Below are 26,707 nucleotides of genomic sequence, written 5' to 3'. Positions count from 1 at the left end.
AAAAGTCCTTGCAGTCACTGAAGATGTGAATTAGCATAGGGGGAAGGAGGAGAAAGATCATATAGCACAAGCACGGCATGTTGGTCTTCCGAAAGAGAACAGAACAACCAATATAGTTTGTTTTGTCCTAACCATGTTATTATTTTCGACCAGGAAAGTTAAAACAGTTGTTTGAAATCCCTTTTGCATTTGTCTTGCATACATTCCACTCCTATGTAAATAGTGTTCAGACATTCAGACAAAGAGGGCATTTGCAATGTTTTAAACCCCTTACCTTTTACTTCCAGTTTGCAATCAACTTCTGCTTCTCCAAGTGTATTGACTGCTCGGCAGGTGTAGGTACCTCCGTCATAGGGACTGGGTTTGCGGATCTCCAAGGTACAGACACCTTGGTTGCTGAACATTCGGTACCTTGGGTCATTCATTATAATGACTTTGTTTTTCAGCCAGGTTATTTTGGGCTGTGGTAAAAACACAAGAAAGCCCACATGCACAAACTTATGAACTGGAATATTTAACCTCTTTTTGTGAAGTTCATTTAGAGTTGAGTAATTCAGAAAGGATAAAAAAACAGATGAAAGTAGTGATAGAAAAGAAACTGTAATTCTTAACATGGGCTGCATCATGCATCTGTTTTTAAGCATGCTTTTTCAAGTGTAGCTCCCATTCCATAAAGTCATAAATGTAAGCCTGTTATCAGTATAAGAGGTGCTGTGCAGTGGTAGCAAACATCTGAGCAATAGCTTTTTGCCTCCAATTACTCTTAGTCAATAAGAAAAACATTTTTTTTTTTCACAGTAATTTTCACTCAGAAACTGTGAAGGTAAAGAGTGAGCAGTAAATGTTCTTAAACACCCTTGAGTGTTCATTTTACTAGGTCAGTTCAGTTTCTCACAACAGAAAATAGATAACAAAAAGACACAACTCAGAAGAATATGAAAGATACATTGAGCAGTGCATCTGAGAGCCAGCACAGTCCCCAGAGTATTCTTGCAATGTGCTTACTTAATTAGCTTTTTATAGAATAATTATGGCTTTATTTTGGTAACAACCTTTACTGATACATTAACTGTACATCTGTTGTCGGTGCTGGTCCCAGTATAGCCCAGCCTTTTGCTGAGGTTCTACATTTTCACTGAATTATCTGTGGATTTAGTAACTCTTATAATGCCTGTAACACAGGGAAGTAGAACCTTTTTTGTATTCTTTAGAGCCCACACCACTCTTTTTGTCTTCAGCCTGGCTTTTGAGTGAGACAAATAGTAAAAATGGTGTTACAGGATTTATTATCAAGTTAAACTCTCTCATGTTTTAAGTGATACTGTTAGGAGTGATGCTGTACCTTGGGGTTGCCCCGAACACTGCAGTTCAAAGTAGCATTGTAGCCAGCTACAGCAAATGTGTTGACTAGAGGCTGAGTAAACATCGGTCGTTCAGTGAAGTCAAAATCATCGTAAACTGGGTATTTGTAGACTTTACCTATGAAATGAAAATAAAACATTTATAAAAAGAGTGTCACCATGTAGCTAAATACCCATCCATGTTAAACAGCTGCAGAGTCAATTCTGATCTGCACTGCTTTAGGTACTGACGTGATTCTGGTAATTGCACTTGTAGGGAGGCTGGAAGTAGGCCTGTGAAGTGACTACAGCCCTTGGTTATGCTGTAGTATAGATGTCTGAGAGCTTCTCTTTTGTTTCCTGAGTAGGTGGTACATAAAATAATGCATATTTATTCTGTGTATTTGCCTGTGTGCCCTGCATGTTACAAAACAGGATGGATCCTGACTGACATACTGCAGGATGCCTGTCTTGTCAAGCCTTGTTCACTCTATTGCCAATTTTCACAGTTTGCTCTGATTACAAACTAGCACTGTATCTTAAAATCCATTTTCTTTCTGCTTCATACAGGGCAGTAACAATACAGATACCTGAATGGATGTAGTTTTTGTACAAGGAAGACATGGTAGTAAAATCTAGTTTCTTGCTGCCACTTTATCCCTGCTCTGCAATTGAGGTTATCATCAATAAATCACTTTCACCCACAAACGAAGCTGACATTTAAAACAGCTGGACAGACTGTGATCTATTCCTGTGCATAGGTACTGTTAAACCTGATCCAAGCTCTCATACTGACTTCAGTGCAGCTTAGGGTGGGTTGTACAAGTTGTCTGTCTTCTGCATCGTGGCAGTCACGTGTTCTTTCCTTTCAGACAAATTCAGGTGATCTGGTTTGATTTTCTTCCTTTAAACCACCTGTTTGTAGAATTTCCCTTCCATAAAGGGGCAGCTATTTTCTGGTTTATTTATTTAAAGTTTACAGTACCATATCAAACTGACAGTTTCTGAAATGTCAGGATTTCTGACAGCAGACTCAGAACCTCTCCAGCTCCACCTGCAAGAGATGTGAAGCAGGGGTTATGCTTATCTGTTGGATCCTGCCTGAAATGGACAGGAGCACTTGCAATGGCTGATGCCAAGTCTTCACTGGGAGGCAGTGACACTCCAGTTCTAACAGAACAGCTGCTTTACTCCTCTTCCAGCTCTTATTGACTTAGATCTGCCAGAAGTGATGCAAGTCTGAGATCCAGGATTATAGGAAATGTCAGAACATGGGAAAAATGTCCCACTCTTGATTAAAAGAAACTCCAAGTATGAGCTATGTGACAAAGCAAGAAGTCCTAATATGAAATGCCAGACTGTTACTTGTACGTGGGCTTAGGGCTAGGAATGCATTGGAATGATTTAGGGACATGAGCTTTACCTCTAATCACTTTCCAGCCTCTAAACACACCCCTTCCCTTTTGACAAGGAATGGATAATTAGCTAACCATCCTTTGCAATCAAAGCGCTCTCTTTGGTCATTGTTGCATCCTCACTGAGGCCGCACATGTTCTCAGCGAAGACGCGGAAGTAATACTCATTTCCTATGATGAGCTCATTAATGGTGGCACTGGTGCGGTGGTAGTGCTCCATTACCGTGAACCATTCCTGAAGGATACAAAACCAGAGAGTAAGCTTTCCCCACTGCCGTGTATCTCTAAGCCATTAACTGCTGTCTGGTAGAATCACTGAGTAAGATTTTTCTTTGGGAATGTTAATGAATACTAGAATAGTGCAGCTAACAATAATTAATGAAATGAGTGATAATGACAATATAACATTCACTGCTGAGCAGTGAAGGCTGAATGGAAAGTACTATCTACTGAACTGTTGCATGCTGTTAGCTGGGAGGGCTTGTTTTAGGAAATCCAGTAATACAAAGGTTGTACTACATGAAACAAGGCAGGCTCCTTCATTCTTCATAGTCTGTGCTGCTGGCAGAAGGTACAGCTGCAGACAAGAAAACTGCAGGCTGGAGCAGAAAAGTAGCAGCATGTACTTGTCTGCTGTAACATGTACTCACAAGAGACCAATGCATCAATGTGCCCCCTGTTCCACAGGTTGCATATTCGTGAGAAATGTAATTTTATGCATGTGGTCCTCTGATATCTAAAGGCTCAGATGGGGAGGTAGGTTTTAGCGCTTTAGTCTTGCAGCAGTAAACAGGACATGTGAATTCTATGCTAGTACACAATACCTAAATAACAAAGAGAGATGAAAGAAGTTAATGCTAAAAATGGAATTCATATAAAGTGCAATATGACCACAGCAGTGTTTTTTGCTTTTCTTTACTACGTCCAATACAGTTTTCTTGCTTCCCTAAAGATGAACCTGTGCTGAGTTCCCCATGCCACAGTTTGCATTGATATTTGGTCATCTTTAAGAGCCAAAGTGCCCTTTGGGAAAACAGTTTTCTGTAGAAGACCAACTGCACCAGAATTGCAAAATTCACCACCACAAAGAATGTGGAGAAACTATGACCAGAATGATCCATGACACACTGAACCCTTGACACTGCTGTTGCGGCTTTCTCCTTAACACAGTAATTTAGACAAGGGACGTCATTGTTCTGGACACTGTACAGGGAACATGTCTTCTTACAGTCTGAAGAGAAAGAAAAAATGAAGGGTGGGAAGGGAGATAGTGGCATAAGAAGAATAAATTGATCAGACCATGAAGCAGATCAATGTATTAAAGGGATGGGCCTATGGCAAAAAGATTCCTTTAGGTAAGGCAGCTTCCAAAACATTGTCCTAAATATCCCGTGTTTAAATTTGCAGTAAGTATCAAATGTAGGAATCTAGCTAGTGTGTTAAGGAACTGTAAAGCTAAGGTTAGTTTAATGAAAATAATGAACTTCTCTATATTGCACTTTTCATCTGTAAATTTCAAAGCAGTTTATGAATTTTATATATATCATTTTGCTATGGGTAGTAAGGAGTGGCAATGAGTTACACAATGTGACATTACAAGTTTAAAAAAAAACCAGAACTATGTTTTGATTCTAGTAGCAGCCTATTGATTTCAGAATTATTATTTTGGGCTTTCATTTTCTCTGCTGAGAAAAAGGAAAAAAGAAAAAACAAACCAGAATTACTTCCCTCGAATCCACCTCTTCTTTCCTTTTTAATCCTCCTTTTTGGCATCACCTGAAAACTCCCATTTCTAGGGTTTAGGTACAGTGAACAAGAGTGTCTTAGGATTTTTAGAGATGCCTTGCAGATTTTCTGAACATTGACTAATCAATGCTTTGTCCACCTACATCATTTTACGCATGCAAGGGTTTTATTTTTAAAAGGGAGAATTTATGAGTGCATCAGCCTTTTAAACAACTCCTTATTACTTACCATACTCTTCTTATCTGCTTTTTGAATAGTGTAGCCAGTAATGGCAGCATTGCCATCATCTTTTGGTGGCTTCCATGACAAATTTACGTTCTCTCCCCAGACATCATCAATAGTTACAATCTCTGGTGGGCCTGGCCGATCTGTAAGGAAAATGTAGCAGCTGACATTTCCCACTCTTTGCTTTCCCTATGTGTCTCTTTCCTACATGTCTTCCACTTAGTTTGATTTCTCTGTCTCTTAAAACACAGATATGCCAAAAACAATGTCAAAAGAAAGCTGAGGCTGCAAAAGAAAACTTTTCAAAGGTAAGATATGTCAAGATAATGGAAAACTTAGCTTGACCACTTGGAGAGCACAGTTTATAATGGGCATATGCTCTTTTATTGTGTAGGAACATGATATTTTGGAAAAATTAAAACCAGTGGAAGACGTATTCATAAAAGGCAAAGCTGGACAATTATTATAAAGGCTGTGCTACCAGTTTTGCCTATTATGTAAGGAAATAGATTGGTAAAAATGGAAAGTAGATATGTTTTCTTGTCTGTATTTCCTACTTCCATGTACTTCCAACACTTAGGATTTCTTCCACGTTACATGTATGGCAAAGTTACTCTGAACATACTACCATTTCTGTGTATGGATACCATGCAGTGGGAAAAATCCTGCATCCTGAATAGACAAGAGCATGAAAAGCGTAACAGTGGGGAAAAAAGAGACTGACATATTCCAACAAACACCAGCCATTGCGTAGGGAGGTTTAGTTAGAGACCACGAACCAATATCCAAATAATTGGACTTGGAGAGTTATCACTGTAAAGAAAGATGTTCTTTGGGATTCCTCTGTTTTCCTATAGCCTTGGAATGGCTGGAGTCTGCTTCTCTGGCATGCACTTATTTCTGTTTCTCAAAACTTACCAACTATCTGAATATCTATTGTAGCTTTGTCCACCAAATTCTCTACTTCCACTTTCATGTCATATTCTCCAGAGTGGCACCTTTCTGCCTTTCGGATAAAGATGATGGTGTCGTTTTCAGTGTTGCGGATGTTGATTTGGTTCTTATCGATTGGAGAACCATTTTTCTCCCATGATACTTTTGCCCTTGGTCTTCCCTGTAAGAAGCCAGGAAAAAAATTGTATACGATTTTGGGAGAGAAAAGGGGGTGGAGAAAAAATTGATTTATTTCCCATTTTTTCCACACAGGAAATAAAAAACATCCTGAAAGAAACAGAGAATTCTTTTTTAAATCGTGTGACATTTGAGTTGCAATTATATTAATTCACCTAAAATTCAGCTTTCTTTCCTTTCTGTTTTTTCCCTTCAGGAGACTGAAAATATTTTCATATTATGGCTAAATTGGACAACCAACTTTATGGATAAATTTGACAATGAATTTCCAATTTTCTAAAAGAAAAAGGAGAAAAATGCAGAAAGTGCAAACCAAAGCATTTTACTCTCTGGAAGAGCCTACGTTCTCTACACTGCCAGTGAAAGATAAAAGAAGTGGGCCAAATGTCTAGGCATCCCAAAGTCTTTTCTTTCATTGCAAAGAGCAGTTGGAATAGTTGTTAGGTAGGCTGGATTGACATCTCTTGTGTGACATTTTTGTGGGCCTAGTCATGCCCAATTTAGATACTTACATCAGAGTGAATTCCACCTGCTTTACTGTGGAATTTGCCTTCCAGAGGCAAACAATTTTTGCCTCCAGAAAGGGTAATCCCACACCTTTTTGAATGCCTTATCTTAGAGAATAACCATACAACATTCCTTTAATTTCTCAAGAGCAGTGTATCTTGCAGTGCATTGCTGATCAAGCTTTTATTAGGCTTTTAACAGCCTTGTAGAAGCCAGATTATGCTCAACCGGTATCTTTAGGTGTGCACACATGCAATAGAAATGAATTCTGTAATTCTTGTACTCACAAGAATAAGGACCCTGCAGGTAGATAGGCTGTCACTGTTGTAAAACATATGGGGATGAAGGTGAACACAATGCTATGGAAAAATGTGCTATATCCTTAGAAATAGTAATATTATAGCTGTGTTTTCAAGAATTTGAAAGTTGCAGTTTCTGTAGGAGACAATGAAACTCCTCCTTTTACCTCGCTCATGACCAGAAAATGATTAAATACTATGGTCCCGCTCTTGATGTCGTATCTAACTACTGCCAGGGTAACCATTTTGCAATGTACTTGCAATTAGCTTACATGTAATATCTGCTGTGAGTGTCCTTTGGATGACAGGTGACAAATCAGTCTGTCTAAGCTAGTTACCAGATTAATTAATAGATTTAACATAATTTCTTTGGGATGTCAGCATAAAAGCTTTCAAGCACCTGTGTACTTCAGTGTGCTTCCACATCTGCAGACCTTAATTCACTGTCCTATCAAAGTTAACTTAAAATCTATTGAAAAGCAGCAGTAAAAGAAAAAGAGTATTTTCTCACCAGTGTTTTGAGTTCTTACCTGGAAAGGAATAACAAGATTCACAGTTTCTCCAACTCTTCGAGTATAGGTTTGCTTTAAGTGTCTTGGTAGACGAATCTTTGGAGGTTCTGAAAAAAGCCAAGAGCTTGTGATTGACATTTATCTTTTGCTCTAACTGGTGGCCATCAGTACAAATAGAAGAGTCTGTGGCCTGCAACTCCCAGAAGAGACCACTGAGTAAGGTATCTTAGATCTCTTGGTCCCACAATGTTACACACTGTCGGGTTTTGTAACAACAAATACCATGGTGGTCAGAATAGGTGAGAAGCTTAGCACAACTTAAAAAAAACCAGCATCAAGTTCAAGTTTTGCAGGAAAAAAACAAACAAACAAAAAAAAAAAGCCTTGGAAGCCTGAGCAATAAAATCTTAGAAATAAACAGACAGAACTATGATTTTCTTTAAAGATGATTTCATGATTTCTAGCCCGCACACGGTGGCTCTGTAAAGCCATATCACCCGTTTCCAGTAAGTATTAGCCTTAAAAAGACAGAGCTAAGTATGGAAGCAGAGTGTATTTGTGGATGAGCGTAGGCAGGAGGATCTTACCTATCACTTCCTTGACTAAAATAGGCTGTGGGTGGTACCTAGGCTCACTTTCACCAGCAGCATTCACAGCTTTTACTCTCACAAGGATTTTTGAGCCAGTTGGCAGGCCATTGATAGTAAATTTCGTTTTGTCTGTCAGCTCCGGGTTAGCCACGATCCATTCATCAGCTAGTTTAGGGAAAAGAGGACGGGAGGACGAATCGAAAGAATAGGGAATTATAAATGCATCCATTGCACAGATGAGGAAAATTAGAGAACAGTAACATATACATATAAATGTATATATTTTATTATGCTATTGTATTTTAAATTATATATATTCATTATATTCTAATGAATACTCCTACTTTATGTTTATTATTATGCTATAACATGATATTGATGCACTTTCATATGTAGGAAGAATGTTTCAAACCTTAAAGGGTTTCTGCTGATTATATATTTAGATAAATAAATATTTTTAGAATGTGTCTATCAATTAATTATACCAGAGAGAAAACTGATTATTTTTTAAATTCAGCTGATAGAAACAAGGGGGACATGAGTATATTTCCAAAAGCACTCATCATTCCTGTAACAGTTTCCTCGGAGAGAAATGAGTTCCACAGTTAATTTCAATCAGTACTGAATACCCTTGAAAGTACTACTGAGAGTCCAGAGATGAGAGAAGCACAGAATATTTACAAATTGCAATGAAATGTCATCTGCCCTCATTTAAAGGCATTTAAAATGCATTTAAATAATGAGTGCTCTGTCCGAATTATTCACTTTATCACAGCATTCTTGGATTGTTTTTATCCTGCCCGCAGGCAGATCACATAGAGTGATCACAGCAGTTCAGTCTTTCAGAAAAGCTCCAGTTACAAGCAATATTTTCTTTTCCAACCTGTCCTCCAAACATAGATTGCTTTATCACTGCAGGTACCTTGACATTTGGAGTCAGTAGCAAGTCAGTATCAATACACAACAATTATGTAAAGACAGCATTATAAAATTGGCACAGAAGACAAGAGAACTATTATAAACTAGAGAGCCCCGCAGACTTAGAGCACAATACTGGGGTACATTTTCTTAACTCTATGTCTTACTTTTAGGAATTAAGTTCTCCTTTAAGCTGTTTCTTTCAGCTTCTAACAGAAGAGGATTGGAATCAATGTCTGTTTCCTAAGCACCTCACCCTCCCCCCTTGCAGCATGGACAGTAGCTAATTCGTTATAAGCTGTTGCCCCAGGTATTCCCTCTCAGAAATTTAACTTTACTTCTATGAAGAGATTTTTTTTCTTTCATTAAAGAAGACTTATATCCTTTGTTGAATACTTTACCTTCCACGTTAAAAGGTGGCTCCAACAATTCCTCAGACAGATCTGTCGATATACCTTGTGAGAATCCATCTTTAAAATTAATCAGAGACACCCACTTTCACACAGATGGAGCATTTTGTCAGTGGTTAGCAATTCCTGTTAGTAAGTATGCAAAGATAGATGCTGGGCTTTTAAGATATAGAGGTCCTGTATTTAGGGAGACTGCAGGGAGGAAAGAGATGGGAGGAAGGCATCTAGATCAAAGAACAGTTATGAGGGATGCTCACAGGAAAGCTAAAGCAAAAAGGAAAAGGAGGAGATAAAGTTGTTTGTGTTGAGTTTTTTTCCTTCGGGCCTGATCACAGCCCTGGAAAGATGAAAAGGAGAAGACAAAAGGAACACTTGGAAGAGAGAAATGAAACAAAATGATGATGGGACAAAAGGTACAAGGAGAAGAGAACACATCATAGAAGAGCGAAGAAATTCAGAGAAGAGTTCTGAGTAAGAGAGATAGAAAGAAGGGAAGTCTTGGAAAAAACCTTGGGGAAACAGAGGAAGAGAACACATTTAACTAAGGCAACATAGAAAGAAAAGTAAAGAAGGCTAAAACCATGGATGATGACAGATACGATATAACCAGTAAGGCTTTATTTCCTGGACAAAGCTCTTACTGTCCTGGATTTTCTGGAATCTTGCCCTTAACTGTTTTCAGGATAATAAAAATACTATTCTAGTATCTATACATAGATGGTCCTGGATGGGAACACTGGCAAAGATCTCAGCCAACTGTCTCCCAATGCTTATTTACTAGCTAGGAAAACAGATCATCTGCAGATACAATGGCCCTTTAAAGGCAGATAAACACAGTGTCTTAGGGAAAACTGTGGCCAAGCTCCTCAGGCTACCTTTGAAACTTCACACAAGAACCAATTGAAAACATACTTTACTTGGAACTGACTTCTCCAGTGTCAACAAGATTTGGTCTACTACACATCACCACAGGAAGAGGTTCAAGTCAAATGTTGTAAACTAGCTGGGAGTTCTCTGGTCGCATTATTCACACCTATACAATGCAAAATCCAGACGCTCATGATGAAACTCCAGTTCAGTAATACACACAGAGCTGTTAAAGGTCCTACCATAGCTAAGGAAGTCCAAGAGTACACCATGTTGATCAAGTTATGAGGTTCAGACTAAAGGGAAACACCAATTTTTGTGAAGCCAAACCAATGGTCATGGTACACGATTCTTCGAAATTATAGTTATATATATATTTATATATAGTCTTCCTATTTTCATCTTGTGATTTCTCCTAATGATTGCTATGATAAGGAAGCCTCAAAAAAGGCTTCTTTAAAACTACTCCAGTGACAATGATAAAGGAATGGAGAAGGTAAAACCAAATGAGTTTACAAACAGATAACTAAAAGAAAAGAACAACAGAATGAATATAGACAGCCATTAAAAGTACCTTGAAATTAAGGAGAGTTATGAAAAATTATAGAATAAATTAGTTTGAGGCAGAACAGGCACTGAAAGGACTGAGAAAAGGAGGCACTATGATATCGCAAGAAATAAAAACAGGACTGAACACAAAGAAAAGGATGTATATTCCAATAAAGCATCTTAATTGGTATTTTCTACTAAGATTGCTTCTTCCTAACCATTTTCATAACATATATACATAAATAGTGTCAATTTTGTATATATAGATGTATATGCATATATAGGAGGCATATATAGATATACATAAACACTCAGAAAGCTATGTAAAATACATTGTACCCATTGTATTTTAACTGAGGTGGGTAACAATAAAATGACAGACTTCACTGCCATTTTGTTGTATCTTCATAGGTTTAAAACCTATCTGAAAAAAAAGAAGAGAGTAAAGAATTTGTTCCATTCAAAAAGTATACAATCATCTTCTGAGTAACAGTCTTTAAAGGACAAAGTTGGAAGATTCCTCTAAAACCCTAGTTTTCACTAGTGTATATATATAGCACTTTTAGCTTTTCCCCCACTATCCTACCCGTGCTAAACAGAGCATAACATACAGCATACACCGAGGTCCTCACATTGACATCCCCCTTTATATTCCCATACATCTTGCCTGTCCAATGGAGACATTATTGGAATGCTGCATCTTGATGTAAGACTGCATGCTTACTCATTCTGAGCTGTTCCCACAGCTCCCTCCCAGTATACAAGGAAAACCTTTCCTACCATTCCAGCTGTTGTCTGCCTTCAGGTAATCTTCTCCAGACCTCTGAGCTTCTTGCAGTCTGTTCCTGCTCCTTACGGATATTCAGCTCAATACTACAAGATGCTGAGTGCTCCTGAGAAAAGCCAGTGGTTCTTCTTCACCCCCTCTCCCACTCATCTGAGAGAGGCAAGGGAACTCTGCTCCTGTCGGGTCTGACCACTTTTGTGAACTACTGTTTTCCTGGATTGTCTGAACTTAAAACACGTCACAGTGTGAACGACAAGTTCTGCCATCTACCTCTTGTCTCCAGGCTGCGGACTGCAGTCATGAAAAGATTTTGTTGAAATAAATGCCTTTATGAAGAAAGGTGTCCAACACATCACTTGATTTACAGTGCAGTTAAGAGGAACAGCGAGCAGAGCTGAAGATAACTATGTTGCTTTCATCCAAATACAACAATGCTGGAGTCCCACTGATGAGCGTTTGCCTGCAGATACTGGGTATTGTGCATACCACTTCAAGCTCTTTGATACTTACCCAGGTGTTGATGGGTTTTAATTTTTGTAAATAGGCTTCGTTTGATGCCAGTTTAGAAGAAAATCTGCTGGAAAACACTGAGTTTCTGCTGCTTGACCACCAATGACTTTTAGTTGTAAGATATAAATTATATTTCCCTATATTCCTTGTGTAAGGTTTCCCTATTCCTTCATAAGTTTATTCTCTTACATCTCTCTTATGTCTTTCTCTTACTCCTTCAGTTTTGTATAGATTTATGTCCTAGATGGACATAGTTAAAGATCTTGAAACTAACTACACTGAAACACTGGAGAAATTCAAAATCAATACATGAACTCTGCATGCCCAGGAAACTTCTACAGTCAGCTATTGGAGAGGCTCTCTGTCCTCAGTATTGGGAACTGGCACTTGAAGTAGCCAATTAGTAGTAGTCAGGATAGGGATTACAACACTGAGGATCGACTGTCCCTAAAACCCAGCCAAGCTGCACATATTTGGGACCACACATTTCCTATCCATTCATCCATCCACTCTTTACTGCATTGACTTCATTCAGGTCAAAAAAGAGGAAAGTTATTCATACAGTGCTTGGTAGACTACAATAGATTATATGGCTTTTGATTTGTATTTCAGATCAAATGTAAGATGTGTTGAACTGCAATCAGTGGGTGGGACCTGGAATACAAACCAAACAAAGCCTGTGAAACCCCTGCTCTTGAAGTTTTCTGACTGATTAGTTTCTGCCTTAAAGTGAAAGCATCTAATACCTGTAGAGAAAAAAATGGAGAAAGTCTCACCTACTTACACTGTGAGTAACATACCACAGTCATTGTCACTTACTTCCTTCAAAGCAGTACTCTACAACATAGCCGTCTAAACCTGCTGCTCCAATATGGTCTGGTGGCCTCCATTTCATTGTAACTGAGGTATCAGTCACTCCGTCCACTGCCAGGAGAGTTGGTGGGCTAGTAACAGCTGAAGCAAGCAGGCAGAGGGGAGAAGGCAGAAAAACGTGTTACAGTTAAGTTTATGCTTATGGTGTGTATTCCTCTAATTAAGCATCATAGGTGACAGGCTATATCCTGCCTAAGAGGCATTTCCAGTCACGCCTGCCACATCTTTCCCAATTAGGACCAAACTAGAAGAAGCAGGTATCTCATCCCGTATCTTCTCACAGCCTGACCCAGAGTTAAATTCCTCCTGCTGAGGAATGAGAAGGACAGAGGGGTGGAAAGCAGAGCAGAGAAGTTGTGAGTAGTATATTCTACGAATGCAGGTGTCTTCTGGCAAGAGGAGAGCAAGTTCCATCTTCCTTCTCCTCTGCATTGTGGGGGTGCCACTGAGCAAAGTGGGAACCTTTGCTGGCCTACAGAACAAGACACCTTTCTTTTACAGGGGTTTGTGGTTATCACAATAGTTAGATAATGTTTCTTTATATGAAAAGGCCACCAAATCAGTCTGTCACTAGGTGAATGGCAAGGCCCTATAGCTGTTACATTAATATAAAGCAGTAAGATGACACGTAGAATAGTATAAAATATGATCTAGCCTAATCTGGATATAGAAAATATGTGATACCTTTTTGGGAAAAAAGCCTCTACTTCAACTAATGGATATCCATGAGGCAGAGAGAGAAATTAGGAGCTATTCAAATGTGTCTCATCATTTATTACAGTATTATGCAAATTCACTTACTTCTTCCATAGCTTTCTATCTTTATGACAGATTGCATGCATGTGGGGATTTTAATGGAAATATATGGATTATTTGTGAATGCTTGTATATTTTAAATGTCAAGCTATTATGTAACAGCAAAACAAGTACTGAAACATGAAAGAAGTCTCATTTTCATACAGAACAGCCTGCAAATAATGATCTTCAGACTTCTGGTCAGTTCTGATCATGTTTTGGCCAAAAGGCAGTGCCTGATGGAATTTGCAGAGGAGAAAGACACACAAAACAGCAAAGATTATAATCCATCATCCTTATCAATTCTCTGAACTGTCAGTTTGACTGGCAATAGCTTCATGCTATTCTCTCAAGAGGTACCTAAGATAGATGCACAAGAACATGGAACTATTAGTTCTGGTCCTTAAAACATATTGGCCATAGTATTGATCGTATCAGGCTCACCAACAGCAAGTCACTGTTTTATTTTAGTTCACCTTTTTTCTGTCTATACGTCTTTGTTTCTTGTTTATAAAAGAGTATAAATCCTTCAGGGATAGACATATAGTTTTGGCATCACCTGATAAAGACCTGAGCAACACAAGTGCAACAAGAACTACAGTTATATAATTAGATGACTGTAATAATGTATTAATGGTAACTTTCTAAATGCATGTTTATTTCTGTGTTTTTGATTACTTACCCAAAGGAACAAAGGACTTGGAAGGCATACTTGGTTTGGAAATGCCTATTGCATTAACAGCAAATACACGGACCTCATAAGCAACACCTTCAATCATCTTCTTTGGCTCAAAAGTTGTTTCTTTTATCAATTCAAAATTCAACCTCATCCACCTGGAGCTTTGTTTCTTTTTCCTTTCAATGAAATATCCTATTGACCAAACAAAATTTTATTATAGTGAGTGGTGGCATAAATCTCAGTAGTGAGTGGTCTATTTTCTGACTGCCCATTGCCATATTTTCAGGATAAACCTCAACATGCCCTTCTAGCTGTAGAATGGTTTATAGTTAAGTTTTACCCATTGCAAGCTGTCTGATACTCACCTGTTTGCTTGGCTTTCACAGACATGCATGAGTTTATTTTGGACTTCGCTTACAGCACCACTGTATGTAGCTCACAGGGAAAAGGGCCTGATTCTGCTGGCCTCAGGGTCCCTTTGACTTTCCTCTCAGTTCAGTGTATTAGCATATACTACAATTTACTCAGTAAATTGTTTCTGAAATTCCTGCTACCATTCAAACAGACTAACTGTTCAAAGTTTGGTAGTATAAAAGGTTGTCTTTCAACGAGTGGGATTGATAATGGGACAACATGCAAAATGACAAACCTCGAACCATTAGAAAAACAAGTATATGGTAAGTTGAAGATTGGGTAGAACATTCCTGCAACTGGATAATCAACCATTATCTGGGATATGTTTCTTTTGTCTATATTAAAACATCACCACAAAAAGAAGAAAAGTACGTACCTAAGATGGGTGATCCACCATCATTTGCTGGAGGTTCCCAGGTCATAACACACCAGTCTTCACCCACCTCAGTCACGTTTGGTGCCTGAGGAGGATCAGGTACATCTGTTGTACACAAAGTAAATATTAATTAATTAATGAAATATTTTTTCATTCTTTTGCATAGGTTGAATAAAAAATGAATATTTTTGAGGTGCAGCAGGAGTTCCAAATGAGGAGAGGAAGAAGGTCTTTGTGGATCCTGTCAGGTAGTTAGGAACAGATAAATGCAAAGCTCTTCAGCACACTCAGGACTCTCAAGAGGCACTTGAGGATGTGTGATAAGACAGAACCCACAGCCACATGAAGAATGGAGAGTGTTAAGGAGTGTTAAGGACATCCTGAGGCAGCTGCCCTTGCAACATGAGATGTCAGGGGGGTGATAATTAACTCCTGCTTAAATCCCATGCTAAGCTCCTGTGTCCTTCAGTAAAATATCCTTTCACCTCAATTTCACATCTGAAAATGGGGACAAACAGGGAAATTGAAGTTTCCTGAGAATCTACAACAATTTGGTTGCTAGGGAGGACAGCATTTACAGAATCCCCTTAAACAGAGGAAGAAGAATCTGTCTCTGATTGGGGTGCGGAAAAGTAGCATTCTCCAAGATGCGTATATTGAAAAGGGTTGTGATAAAAGACATGGCTCATGTGCACTATTTCACACGACTTACCAACCACTTTAATGTTGATTAGAGCTGTGTCTTCTCCAGCCTCATTTTTTAATGTTATTCTGAAAGGACCTGAATCTTCCCTCTCAGCTGCATCAATGACCAGACAGCTGCTGTCTGGGTATGTTTCTGCCCGTATTCTTCCACTGTCTGTGATCCCCTAGGAATCAAAAGAAGCAGAGGGAAAAAATTTATTTTCTGGGTTGAAGAATCAAAGCACTCAAACATCCAAATCCAAATGCAGCACAGGACACTTCATCAAAAAAGCTGAAACACCAGTAAGAAAAAACACTCTAAAAGCTCCAAATTTCAGCCACCTAATGATCACAAAAATGAAAATAATAACTGAGGGACAAATAAATAACTTTAAAATATGGTAACTGGGCAATATGTACAGTAGAGGTAGCCATTTGGTAAGTTTTCACTAGGTTTCACCTGCATCTCATACGTCCCTCTCCTTTACAATTTATTTATAGCAAACTCATATCTTTTCCTTCATTAATGTCAGCCTTTCCTCAAAAAGAGCCCCAAAATACTGAATATTTATCCATCTTACCCTTCGTTTTTGAGTGAGAAGAGTTTTTGCATGTCCTCCTTGTTTTCTGCCATTAATGCAATGTCTTCACAAGGACAAAGGTTTTTTTTTTTTTAAGGAAAAGGCCCCTTGTTAAGCTAAAGAAACATCTATAATGACAATGTACCTTGTCTCCTCTACTCCACACGACTTTTGGAGTTGGCTCACCAGTGATAGGGATCTCAAGTCTTAGTTTGCTTCCTGCCACTACTGTCACAGTGTTATTTTCCCCAAGACCATCCAGGTGGAGTTTAGGAGGATCTGAAAAAGGAGAGATTGTCCAAATTTGCTGTGTGACTGCCAGTCTGAGAGCTCACTGACTTGGGAAAGGTCTGCAACATAGAGAAACATGCTCTATGTATTTTCCTGGTATTATTAGTCAACTGATTTTTTGTGTGGAAGAAAATTTGTGAAGAAAATTTCTTTTAACAAAGTAATTGTCTGATGAAAAATAAATCATGCTACCATAGACATTTTGGAGTAGTAAAACCATTGAAAACAGTAAATCTATCTTCCTGGGGCAGAATGATGAGTATTCAGGTAACTTCTGAGAGATGTTTCCTCTAAGTGGTTCTTAAGAATTTCCATTGCAGGCTTTCTACAGCACTTTTTACCATGCTTCTGACATCACTGTTCTTACAGTTAAAATCCTTTTTCTGAAAATTAAGTGGTCACATTTTTGTACCCCATGTGTACAGGGAACAACTGATGAATACCCTCTTACAACTTTTATTTAATTGGAAGGTATATCTATTGGAAGTAGACATACCCCTCAAGTACCCCTTCCTTCTTCGTTCTCTATAAATGCTGCCAATGTTTGTTTTTTTTTAACACGGATATCCCATTTCTTTCAGCTTCAATTACAGAACATATTTGCTAAAACTTTGATCATTTATACTGCTCTCCTTTTGACTTCCAAGTTGCTGATTCCAGTTAAAAGCCAGTGAGGTGTTGTCTTGGGAAGTGTCAATGCTTTGTTTAATTTTTGTTCAGAAGACTGGGAATATTAACAAGCCTTCTGTTTTGCTGAGTGAAGAAAAGCTGGCCAGAAGCATTGTGCTCTCTAGATATCAGTTAATGTATTTAGGGAATCAGTTAATGTATTTAGGGAATAGGCAAATATGTACCTATTCTACTACTCTTTTATCAAACTAAATCACATTTCACAATGTTAGCAAGCCAATTCTTCAAAGAAGACAACACTGTATATCTGAAAAGAGGATAGCAACACAGACTTTTAATAGTGGTTTAGGTTTAGGAATTCAGCATCAATAAGCCTTCCTCATTAGCTCCCCTAGGCTTGTAAACTGTGAGCAGGTCTTGAGCACAGGCATAGCACTCTGACTAACTCACTTGAACTTTGCAAAAGCAGCAGGTTGGTTTTCTCTGGTGGATGCCTGCTCAGAGGAAACAAGCTGATTGTAATCAAGGATATTTCACACTGCCTTTAATTTCTAAAGGTCAGAGAAAGAGATGTTGTATCCAAGTCATTGTGCCAAGTACTTACCCACAACATGTACTTTGCATGGAATATTAATATTGTAGGCATCTGGTACAAACATGTATTCACCCTCATCATCAACAGCAGCACTTGCTATAACAAATCTGTGGATTCTGTAAAAAGGTGGAAAAAAAAAGCGGTCTAAATTATTTTTGAAGACTTTGAAGCTATGAGATAAAATCTGTAAAAAGCTTAGGAGATCTGTGCAAGTGTGTAAAATTACTGTCTAAAAATCGTTTGCTGGCTGCTTAGTGGTGTTTTAGCTGATTAAATACTGTGTGATTTGTACAAAACATTATTGAGACAACCACCAAATAATGTAAGCAATTTTAATATTTTTTGTTCGAACACAGAGCTAAAAAAATACAGGAGTGCAATCTCTGACACAGGGATTTTATGCTGCTGCCATTAAATTGTAAGTTGGTTATTCAAGAAGAAATCTTTAGGTGATCCCATTGTGGGAATATTCTGACTTGTTAGCAATCTTTGATAGGATCCAATATACTATTTGTTTGCCAGAATAAAGAAATGGGTGAGCAAAGCATATACTGCTCTTACTGCTTAACCGTGATTTCCAATATGATGATATTTTTGCTCTCCTATGACCTGCTGTGCTAAGCTCTGTTCCCTTCTTGCTCCTTTTTCCCTCACCTTGCCCTATGGGCCTATGTGGGTTGTGGGGAGTATATTCAGCTTATGTCCCTTACTACAACTGAGAGAGCATTAGGGAGTCTATGCAAACATTTTACAGCCTGTTGAGGAATGGAGGGCTGGAGCACCTCTCCTATTAGGACAGGCTGAGAAAGTTGGGATTGTTCAGTCTGAAAAAGAGAAAGCTTTGGGAGACTTTAGTGAAGCTTCCAGTACCTAAAGGGGACCTACAAGAAATCTGAGAGCGACTTTTTAAAAGGGCATATGATGATCATATGAGGGGAAATGGCATTAAACTGATAGAAGGGAGATGATCCTTACAAGGGCATTTCCCAGTTGTACGAATGGTCTGCTAAACTGAAGTGAAGGAGATATCATTAGAAGTAGGAGATTTTTGTTTGGTTTGGGGTGGTTTTTTTGGTTTTGTTTTAGTTGTTGTTTTTTGATTGATTAGTTTTGGTTGTTTCCTTTGTTTGTTGTTTGCTTGTTTTTCTCTAAACTGACAAACTTTCCATGAAATTTTTTTTCCATAAAAAAGGACGGATTAGAAATGCAAAGGGATCTGATATCTCCAAATACTTTACAGAGATACATGTTCTGAGTTGACATAAACATAATCTATCAGAAAACCTTTTAAAAGCTATGTGCTAACAGCAACAGCAATGTCAAGAAAAATTAATAGCTTTATCTTAGTTGGATCAAGGATTTGATGATTGTCCTCCACAGCCAAAAGACACACAATGACAGGAGGCAAGGAGACATGGCTTTCATGATGATAAAAACAAATATGTTTGAGGGACAGAGGAGAGGCTTGGTTACCAGATAATTTTCAGTGAAGTAGCACACATATTGGCACATCTCTACAGTATCGTTACATCAAAGTCAAGTCAATACACAACAGGCTTACCTTCCTTTGTGATAAAGCTTTACACGATCACTAGCTTCAACCAGTTGACCATTTTTGTACCATTTTCCTTCCACGTTCTCAGATATCTCACACTTCAGGTGGATTTCCTGTCCAAGCCTCACAGTCTGGTCTTCAAGTGCAAGTGATATCTTCAGTGGTCTCACTTAGGAAAACAGAAGCAGCGATATTAGTGCTAATATCAAACAATAGCTCATGGTTCTGTCACAGAGCAGCTACTAGCCATCACAATAGTCTTGAAATCAGAAAAATACCTCCAATATTAAAGTTCTCAAGTCAATTTATGTAAGCTACATAAATTAACCTCTTTTCATATAGCCTGATGCTGTAGGGTGATCCAAAATACCCATGTCCTTACTGGCGAAACTCCATGAGTATTTCTAGTAGAAGAACTAAGCCCAGGAGCATAACTTTAGTGCTGTCCCCTCTCTGGTGTTTAGTTGCTGGAGGTAGGGTGTTCCTATCCACCAGAGTCCAGTAAGAAACTTTCAAGAGGTGAAAGACCTGTGTCCCCAGACCTATGCACTAGAAAGGTTACAACCCACGTTTCCTGTCATCTAACAGTTTCCTAGCTGCTCTCATAGTTCTCCCAGCTGATCTGAGATACTCTGGAGACTTACCAAAGTCTTTCACCACAAGTGGGGACTGTAGTTATCAATCTGTTCTGTCAGGCTAGTAGAAAAAGCTGACTGGCCAGTAAGCTTAACTTCACATACACTAATTGATACTAATTTGCTAACAGAACAGCATGATTTGGCTGTGCTTAGGATGCCAATTTGTACAAAAAAAGTCAAAACAGTATTACCAAAAAAAGTCAAAACATAGTATTACAAAACAGCGTCTGTTTACATATAATAACTTTAGAGGATGGACACATACATTTAGCTAAAAAACACAGGCATTTAAAAAAGATATTGCACAAACAATTCTAAGGAAGCTACATAGTCATGTGTTTGGGCCTGTGAGTTCAGGCCAAGTGACACTGATGCTTTTGAACAGTATTCCCAGTTACAGAACTGCTTATTTTTTCCAACATACTTTTTTTTTTTTCTAATTTTGATTAAAAAGCCATGATTTGGCTTTCCTGTGAAAATCTGAAAGGATTAAAGGAAGGTGGCTACTTTGCTTGAAGATTTCACTTTGTTGACCTATTATATATTTGGAGGGATAGCTTGGTTTTCCATCTTAATGGTGTTACAGAACATTTTCAACCAGGACCAGGACTAGTTCATTGCCTGTTACTGCAAAGTCTAAACGAAAGTTACTGTTCTGGAGATTGGCAGCAGAAATACTGGTATCAAGTTAATTCTCCCTTTAAAGCCCCAGGAAAAGGCTTTGACATATGAACTTAAGAGCAAGATGGATGATACTTACAATCAACTGAAAGCTTAGCTTCTGATTGGCCTCCAGTTGTCATTACTGAGTAAGTTGCATTGTCATTTTTCGCAGCTTCCTCTATGACCAAAGTGTGTTTTTTGCCCTCAACCTTGATTCGATACCGAGAGTGAGGATCATCGCTAAGTTCTACACCATTTCTAAACCTAATGGAAAACAAATAATGATTATTTTTCCAATAGAATTCCTGTGCAAATAAGACTCCCGTAGACTGAAAATTCCAGAGAAAACTTTATAAGACTTAAGGCACAAGAAAATGTTAAACAAACTCATCCATGAATTTGTAAGGATAGTTTTGCTGTTGATACATTTTTTAACAAAGTTTTCTTGAGATTTACTTAATTCTCAGGTTTACTGGTATAGAGAAAGCTGTCCCCATTTTTGCCAACAATTCAAATATTCTGGGGTTTATTCTGAATAAAACAGTATCAGTTCAAAGTGTGGCTTACCATTTCACATTTGCATTTTCCTCAGACACTTCACAGCTCAGTTCTACTCGTTCACCAACATAGGTACTGGTATCCTCCAGACCTTTGGTCACCAAAATTGGAGGATCTTTGGAAAGAGTAAATTGCTCAATTACAATCTGAGAGAGAAAACTAAGTGAAAGAGCTTTTCAATATCATGCTATAGAAGACAATACGAGTTTAAAATTCTAATATTAGTCTCAGCGCACTTCTGCTTTTGAAAAGTCATTCCTTGTGAAGATGTGAGTAGGAAAAATGACAAATAAAAAAATAACATTTGTTCAGGTTAATTCCTGCCTTGCATCCTGTTTTATTGATAGTTTGTCCAAACAAATCAAGAGAAGCTGACATTTCCCACTTGTCTCCCATAGGACCCTCTCATAAAGCTGTATTTTCATTAGGTCCTATAGCCCATTATGCATATAGCCCCTGATGACATAATGCTGTGACCTTATTGGTTTAATCCATTCCTGCTATCAAAACTCAAGTCTATTTACTAACAAGAGATTGTACAACAGTTATCCTATGATATTTATAGGGGCAACGTAATTTGTTATCTTGAATTGTTTTCTGAAATATTTGAGGATTTTTTTTTTCTCACACTCTAAGTTTGGCTTTTCTCTTTGTTTTGTTGTGCTATGAATAATAAGACTGTCAACACTGTAGGAAGGGTGAAGAAATGGCCATCTATTCATAGTTTTGCTAGAGTCTTTCCTTAAATCTGTGCAGATGGAATGAAAACTAACTGCTAGAGAGCCTAATCTGAGGGTACTTGAAACAGATCAGTTGGACCAGGAGTGTCAGCATGATCAGGTACTTAAGTGTGGTGTTAGGGAAAGCCAACACTATGACAAGCTATTCTCCAAAATGGCTTTAAAACTATGGAGACTACAGCCTTACTAGATCCCAATGCACAGTATGAAATCAACCATAGTCCCATTTCAGGGTTTCCACTAAATATAGGATGAGGAAAGCTATGGCCAGGGATCACAGAAATGCTCAGTGATCCTAAGAGCTGCTAATGCAAATATATAAATCTACTGAACAAGGTCACCCCTGTTAATTTCTGTTGCAGCCAAAAAAGCCACCACAAGTTACAGCAGGTGAAATAGGAGCAAGCTGACATAGTTACCTCTCACAAAGAGTTCTGTGGAGCATTTCTCATCACCAGCTGTTACGTAATAGCGAGCATCGTCTGCCATCGTACAATTATTGATGAATAAAATTCTCTGGTTACCCTTGTGCTCAAAAATGTATCTGTTTAAACAGGAATGCAGCAAAAGTAAATTAGCAAAACTGCTGGGCCTCTTTTGTTTTATGCAGAAAACACTTTAGGGATTATTAGAGGTGGGAATATTGTATTCTACAAAGAACAGGAAAAATTGTCCTGGGAAGTAATTTTCAAGAATCAACAGAACTATCAAACAGCTTTTGGAAAAAAGAGTTATAGTGTAAAGAGACAACGAGCGTCTTCTGGTTTCTGGCTTTTTGGAAAATCCCAGGCTTAGGTGATACGAAAAAATAAATAAAAAAAAAATAGAAGAGCAGGCCTTCAAGGATGGAAAAAAAAAAAAAAAAAAAAAAATAGGGAGTATGAAACTCTAGATGAGTGAAGATGAAAATAACCAGTAACAGGACACCATCCTCATTCCAACACTCTTAACATTTTTGTGAAGCATAATAATAGTCGAAGTTAAGAAGTTAGTACTATGGGTAGGCCAGATGGCACAAGAGATCAGTAATGGGATATGGGGTTTTGGTAATGGGATATGGAGCCTTTCACCTTTCTGTCACCAATTTTGATCTGCTCCAGGTTTTGTAATGACCAAAGCTCATTAGCATCTGACAGCTGCTTCAGCAGCCTGGTAGAAATACACCAGAACATTCAATCCAGGTCCTTCTACTGGAAGAGGTATCCATATAGCTGCCTGCAAGACACTTCTGAACTGCTCACAGCAGATAGAGGGGCTGAAGAAAAAGTATCCTGATCATTATACATTTTTTGTCAACTATGAATATTAATCCAAATCCTTCACTGACTTTTGAAGCAATTGAATGAAAGAAATCTGCCCCTTCTTTGTAAGAGGGCTTTTGCTAATTTCTATTTTTTCACAGGATGAGAGGAAAAAGGTGCTAGGATTTTGTGCTACTGAGAAACATTTAGACATTACATTGTCGTGCATTACTGGTTGCACGTCATCATTCCTAACTGTGTCTGACTGTGGAATGGGATTTTCTGCACCAGACTGTAAAAGCTGGCTGTGCCCATACTAGGGACTGAGCTCATCTTCCAGCCATTGTTCTACCTGTACTCAAGTGTGTGCACCTGAAAAAACACTTCTTGTAGATAAAGCAAGAGCATAAACCAGTATAAAGGTGATACAGATGATGAAGCAGCTTGTACTAAATATCTCTCGTCTTAGAACCCAAGTACTGTAGAGAGATTCTGACCTTTGAGACATTGGAGTGAGGACAAGTGATTTATTTACTCACAGTGCTTCCCGATTTTTTTAAAAACTACCAAGTAGGAGATGGCTTCAAATTTTTTTTTGTTGAGGATCTTTAATTCTTTTCACTTGAGGCAAAGGAGATAATCTGTATTAACATTTAGCATTAACATTAACATTTAGTAGACTTCTCTGGGTCATGAGCAGTATACCATACTTTGCACATATAATGAAATTCAGAAATAAAATTGGTACAACCTGGGAAAAGAGACCTGTCAAGGAAATACATATGTACACATTTTATTGCTTCCATACAATAAAGCCACTTACTTTGCACTTGGTCGTATTTCTTGGCCATTTTTATACCACTTGAGTTCCACTGTTGGATCTGCGAGCTCTACCATGAACCTTACTTTACCTCCTTTGTCCACCTGATATGCAGGATCGAGACCCTTGGCAAAAGCTGTTGTGGAAGACAGGTGTTATTATAAAAGAAAATCAGATAACAAGAATATGAATGCTGAAATGATACTGCATAAATCTCATCAAAGCTGTCAGAATACATGCACACAATGTTATGTCTCTATATTCTTAAACCAGTCCACATGAATCAATTAATTTTCTAGAAACGTTAGAATAACTGTAAAGCTATGCAGATCTGACTATTCTGACCAGTTTCAAGCTAGTAGCTCTGCTTATCTCCTTCCATTAATAAAGCTTGAGTTGTAGTGTGCAAGCCCCCTTATGTGGGAATGAAGCAAGTTTGGTTTTTTAAGGTGGATGCTCCTTTAACTACTGAACATCAGAATATTCTGCTTTATCCATACCTGCGCTCTTCTTCACTTCCCTGCGCATGCGCTTCAGACGCTTTAACATGCCTCTCAGGTCAGTGATACCATACTGAAATGCAATCTTCTCATATTCACTGGGATTAGCGTTCTTCAGGAGCTCCCACACATCTACCTCAGGTTCTTCCTCTTGCTGTTTAACCTCCCTAATAGTAGCAAGATAAAAGTATGGGAGAAGAGTTAGTGAGGCTTTATCACACCATAAAAAAAGTGAAGCGGGATCTACAGTAAGGTTAGAAGCGTTTTGATCAAAGTTTGAAGGCTGCCATCATATTTTTTTATTTCATTTGATGTGAGTTGAATAGCTCAGAATGACATTCATGCATTTCTTTATACTTCTTCAAGGTAGAATTTGGCCTTTTCTGGTGTAATCAGTTATGAGTTTTTATATTGCTTTATTATTATTAAAAAAACCCAACAAAACACAACAGTGAAAACAGCACTATAATAACATGTGGGTAAATCCCACTTAAATAGCTTTTGTCTGTTGTAACTTGAATGGAATCAGTAACAATATATGATGGCATCACTGATATCTGAGTCTAATCTGTACATTTCATAATTACATAAATATGCTTTCAAATCCTAAGTCCCTGTAGCCGCTACTAGGGGTGGCTAATGAAAGGACATTGAAATCCAAAGGAATTTGGGTCTGTAGTTACACCAGTGCTTCTCAGTTACTTGAAGTTGGCATATGGATAAGAACTGGAGAAATCCACACCAGCTTGGACTTGCAAGATGGATCTGTTGACTTCCATGTTTTTCTCAGTCTTAAGAGCAGGAAGTGTTTTCAGAGGCCTGTGTGAGGCATCATCTTTATACAGAAGATTCAATACCGATTTTACTACCTGCAACTCCAAGCTAAGACAACCAATAAAGAGAAGTAGAATTATTTTCACAATGGCAGCCATTAAATGAGAGAACAATGGAAGCATCCTAAACAAAATGATAATTTCTGAGATTGACAGTTTAGCTGAAAAAAAAAAGTGAATTGCTACAAGAATCCAGGAATTGCAGCAGAAATCTAGACTTCATTTTCCTGTAAATTCATTAGGATCAGACCAGGATCATTCTGATTTGATCTATTTTGACAGCACTTGTGAGAACAGAGCAAGGAAATAAATATTTGAGAAATAAGAAATGGCTGAGCTTTGGGATAAGATGCTGCTAGAACAGAGCTCTATCAAGCCAGATGGAGAATTTTCTTTAATGTATACAAAAACAACACAGGGGGCCCCTGAGAATCTCTGCATTGCTGGATGAGAAACTATGGAAAACACTTTGCTCTTTAATCCATAGGTTTTATTAATTTTTGTAATATTCCAGTGTTATTTTAAAAAAGAAAAAAGCTTCTCACTGAGGAATCTTTGAAATACATTGTTATCTTAGAATTGCTGTTAGACAATTACGGGTATGTAATTTTATGTTTCTTTCCTTTTATCTGTGCTTATGCTTTCTGGAGGGTGACTGTGTAGCAAACACTGGTGTTTCAGTGGAATTCCTTCTGCAAGGCAGCAAGTCAAGATCAGCTTGCAAACATATATAAAATTCAACACAGCCCATGGGGTGTCATTCTCCTCTCCCACGTCTGGCTGTTTGCCATGCAACCCCTGTCCGTGCTAAGGAGGAGTACACTCCATGGGAATCAGGATCACGTACCCCTTTGAAGAGGGCAGTAGCTGAGAATAAGGATCAGTTAGAATATCCTGATTTTCAACCATCTTGAAATAAGTAATTCCAGATTCTTTTCTCCTCTTGTCTAACTGGAGAACAAGTAGAGCAAACCAACTTTGTTTTGAGACCACAATGCTGTTTCTGCTGTGTGTAATGGGCAAATAATGCTTGATATTTCCTAAGCAGACCTATCAGACCTACCTCTCCACAAAATCACTTTTAGATCTTTTCCCCAAAAATGTGCATTTCATTGAAAAATGTACTTTTTTTAAAAAAGGACCTAAATGTTTCAGTGTTTTTGAGATCTTATGCCTTTTGGAATTTCATGCTGTTACTGATCCATTGCATTGACGAAACATAACCAGTTACAGAGTGGCTTACTAGGATAAGAACTGGTTTGTCTTCCTGTAAGACCAGCACGAAATTTAAAAATAGGCAGTATATAGATTCTATGCATTTAGGTCTTTTAAAAAAAACATGTTTCAAGTATTATGCACCATAGGTGAAAAGTTCTATCTATTTCCTTGCTGATATAAGCACAAAAAAAGAGAAGGAATATACCTGCAACATTGC

General features: G+C 38.1%; 1 protein-coding gene across 1 annotated transcript in view; it reads right to left on the bottom strand.

Annotated features, from left to right (window-relative positions):
- The window catches only part of MYBPC1 (myosin binding protein C1), a 76,632-nt gene that overhangs the window by 9,091 nt on the left and 40,834 nt on the right, over positions 1 to 26,707 (bottom strand). Inside the window, exons 11-30 of the mRNA XM_061444977.1 lie at positions 24,440 to 24,606; positions 23,943 to 24,075; positions 22,298 to 22,422; positions 21,148 to 21,253; positions 20,678 to 20,844; positions 19,286 to 19,448; positions 17,734 to 17,840; positions 16,354 to 16,487; positions 15,656 to 15,812; positions 14,944 to 15,048; positions 14,157 to 14,345; positions 12,626 to 12,760; positions 9,085 to 9,153; positions 7,763 to 7,930; positions 7,194 to 7,282; positions 5,645 to 5,840; positions 4,730 to 4,869; positions 2,831 to 2,990; positions 1,343 to 1,479; positions 275 to 461 (exon numbers count right to left, since the gene is read on the bottom strand). Coding sequence (XP_061300961.1) covers positions 275 to 461; positions 1,343 to 1,479; positions 2,831 to 2,990; positions 4,730 to 4,869; positions 5,645 to 5,840; positions 7,194 to 7,282; positions 7,763 to 7,930; positions 9,085 to 9,153; positions 12,626 to 12,760; positions 14,157 to 14,345; positions 14,944 to 15,048; positions 15,656 to 15,812; positions 16,354 to 16,487; positions 17,734 to 17,840; positions 19,286 to 19,448; positions 20,678 to 20,844; positions 21,148 to 21,253; positions 22,298 to 22,422; positions 23,943 to 24,075; positions 24,440 to 24,606 — 2,834 coding nt within the window. The remainder of the gene's footprint in view (positions 1 to 274; positions 462 to 1,342; positions 1,480 to 2,830; positions 2,991 to 4,729; positions 4,870 to 5,644; positions 5,841 to 7,193; positions 7,283 to 7,762; positions 7,931 to 9,084; positions 9,154 to 12,625; positions 12,761 to 14,156; positions 14,346 to 14,943; positions 15,049 to 15,655; positions 15,813 to 16,353; positions 16,488 to 17,733; positions 17,841 to 19,285; positions 19,449 to 20,677; positions 20,845 to 21,147; positions 21,254 to 22,297; positions 22,423 to 23,942; positions 24,076 to 24,439; positions 24,607 to 26,707) is intronic.

The sequence above is a fragment of the Pezoporus flaviventris genome, unplaced genomic scaffold (assembly GCF_033815535.1).
Source record: "Pezoporus flaviventris isolate CSIRO_AGI_PZ_B2104156 unplaced genomic scaffold, CSIRO_AGI_Pfla_v1 ptg000002l, whole genome shotgun sequence".
NCBI classification, from domain to species: domain Eukaryota; kingdom Metazoa; phylum Chordata; class Aves; order Psittaciformes; family Psittacidae; genus Pezoporus; species Pezoporus flaviventris.
Note: the sequence above shows the minus strand (reverse complement) of the source record. Positions and strands in the feature narration are given on the sequence as shown.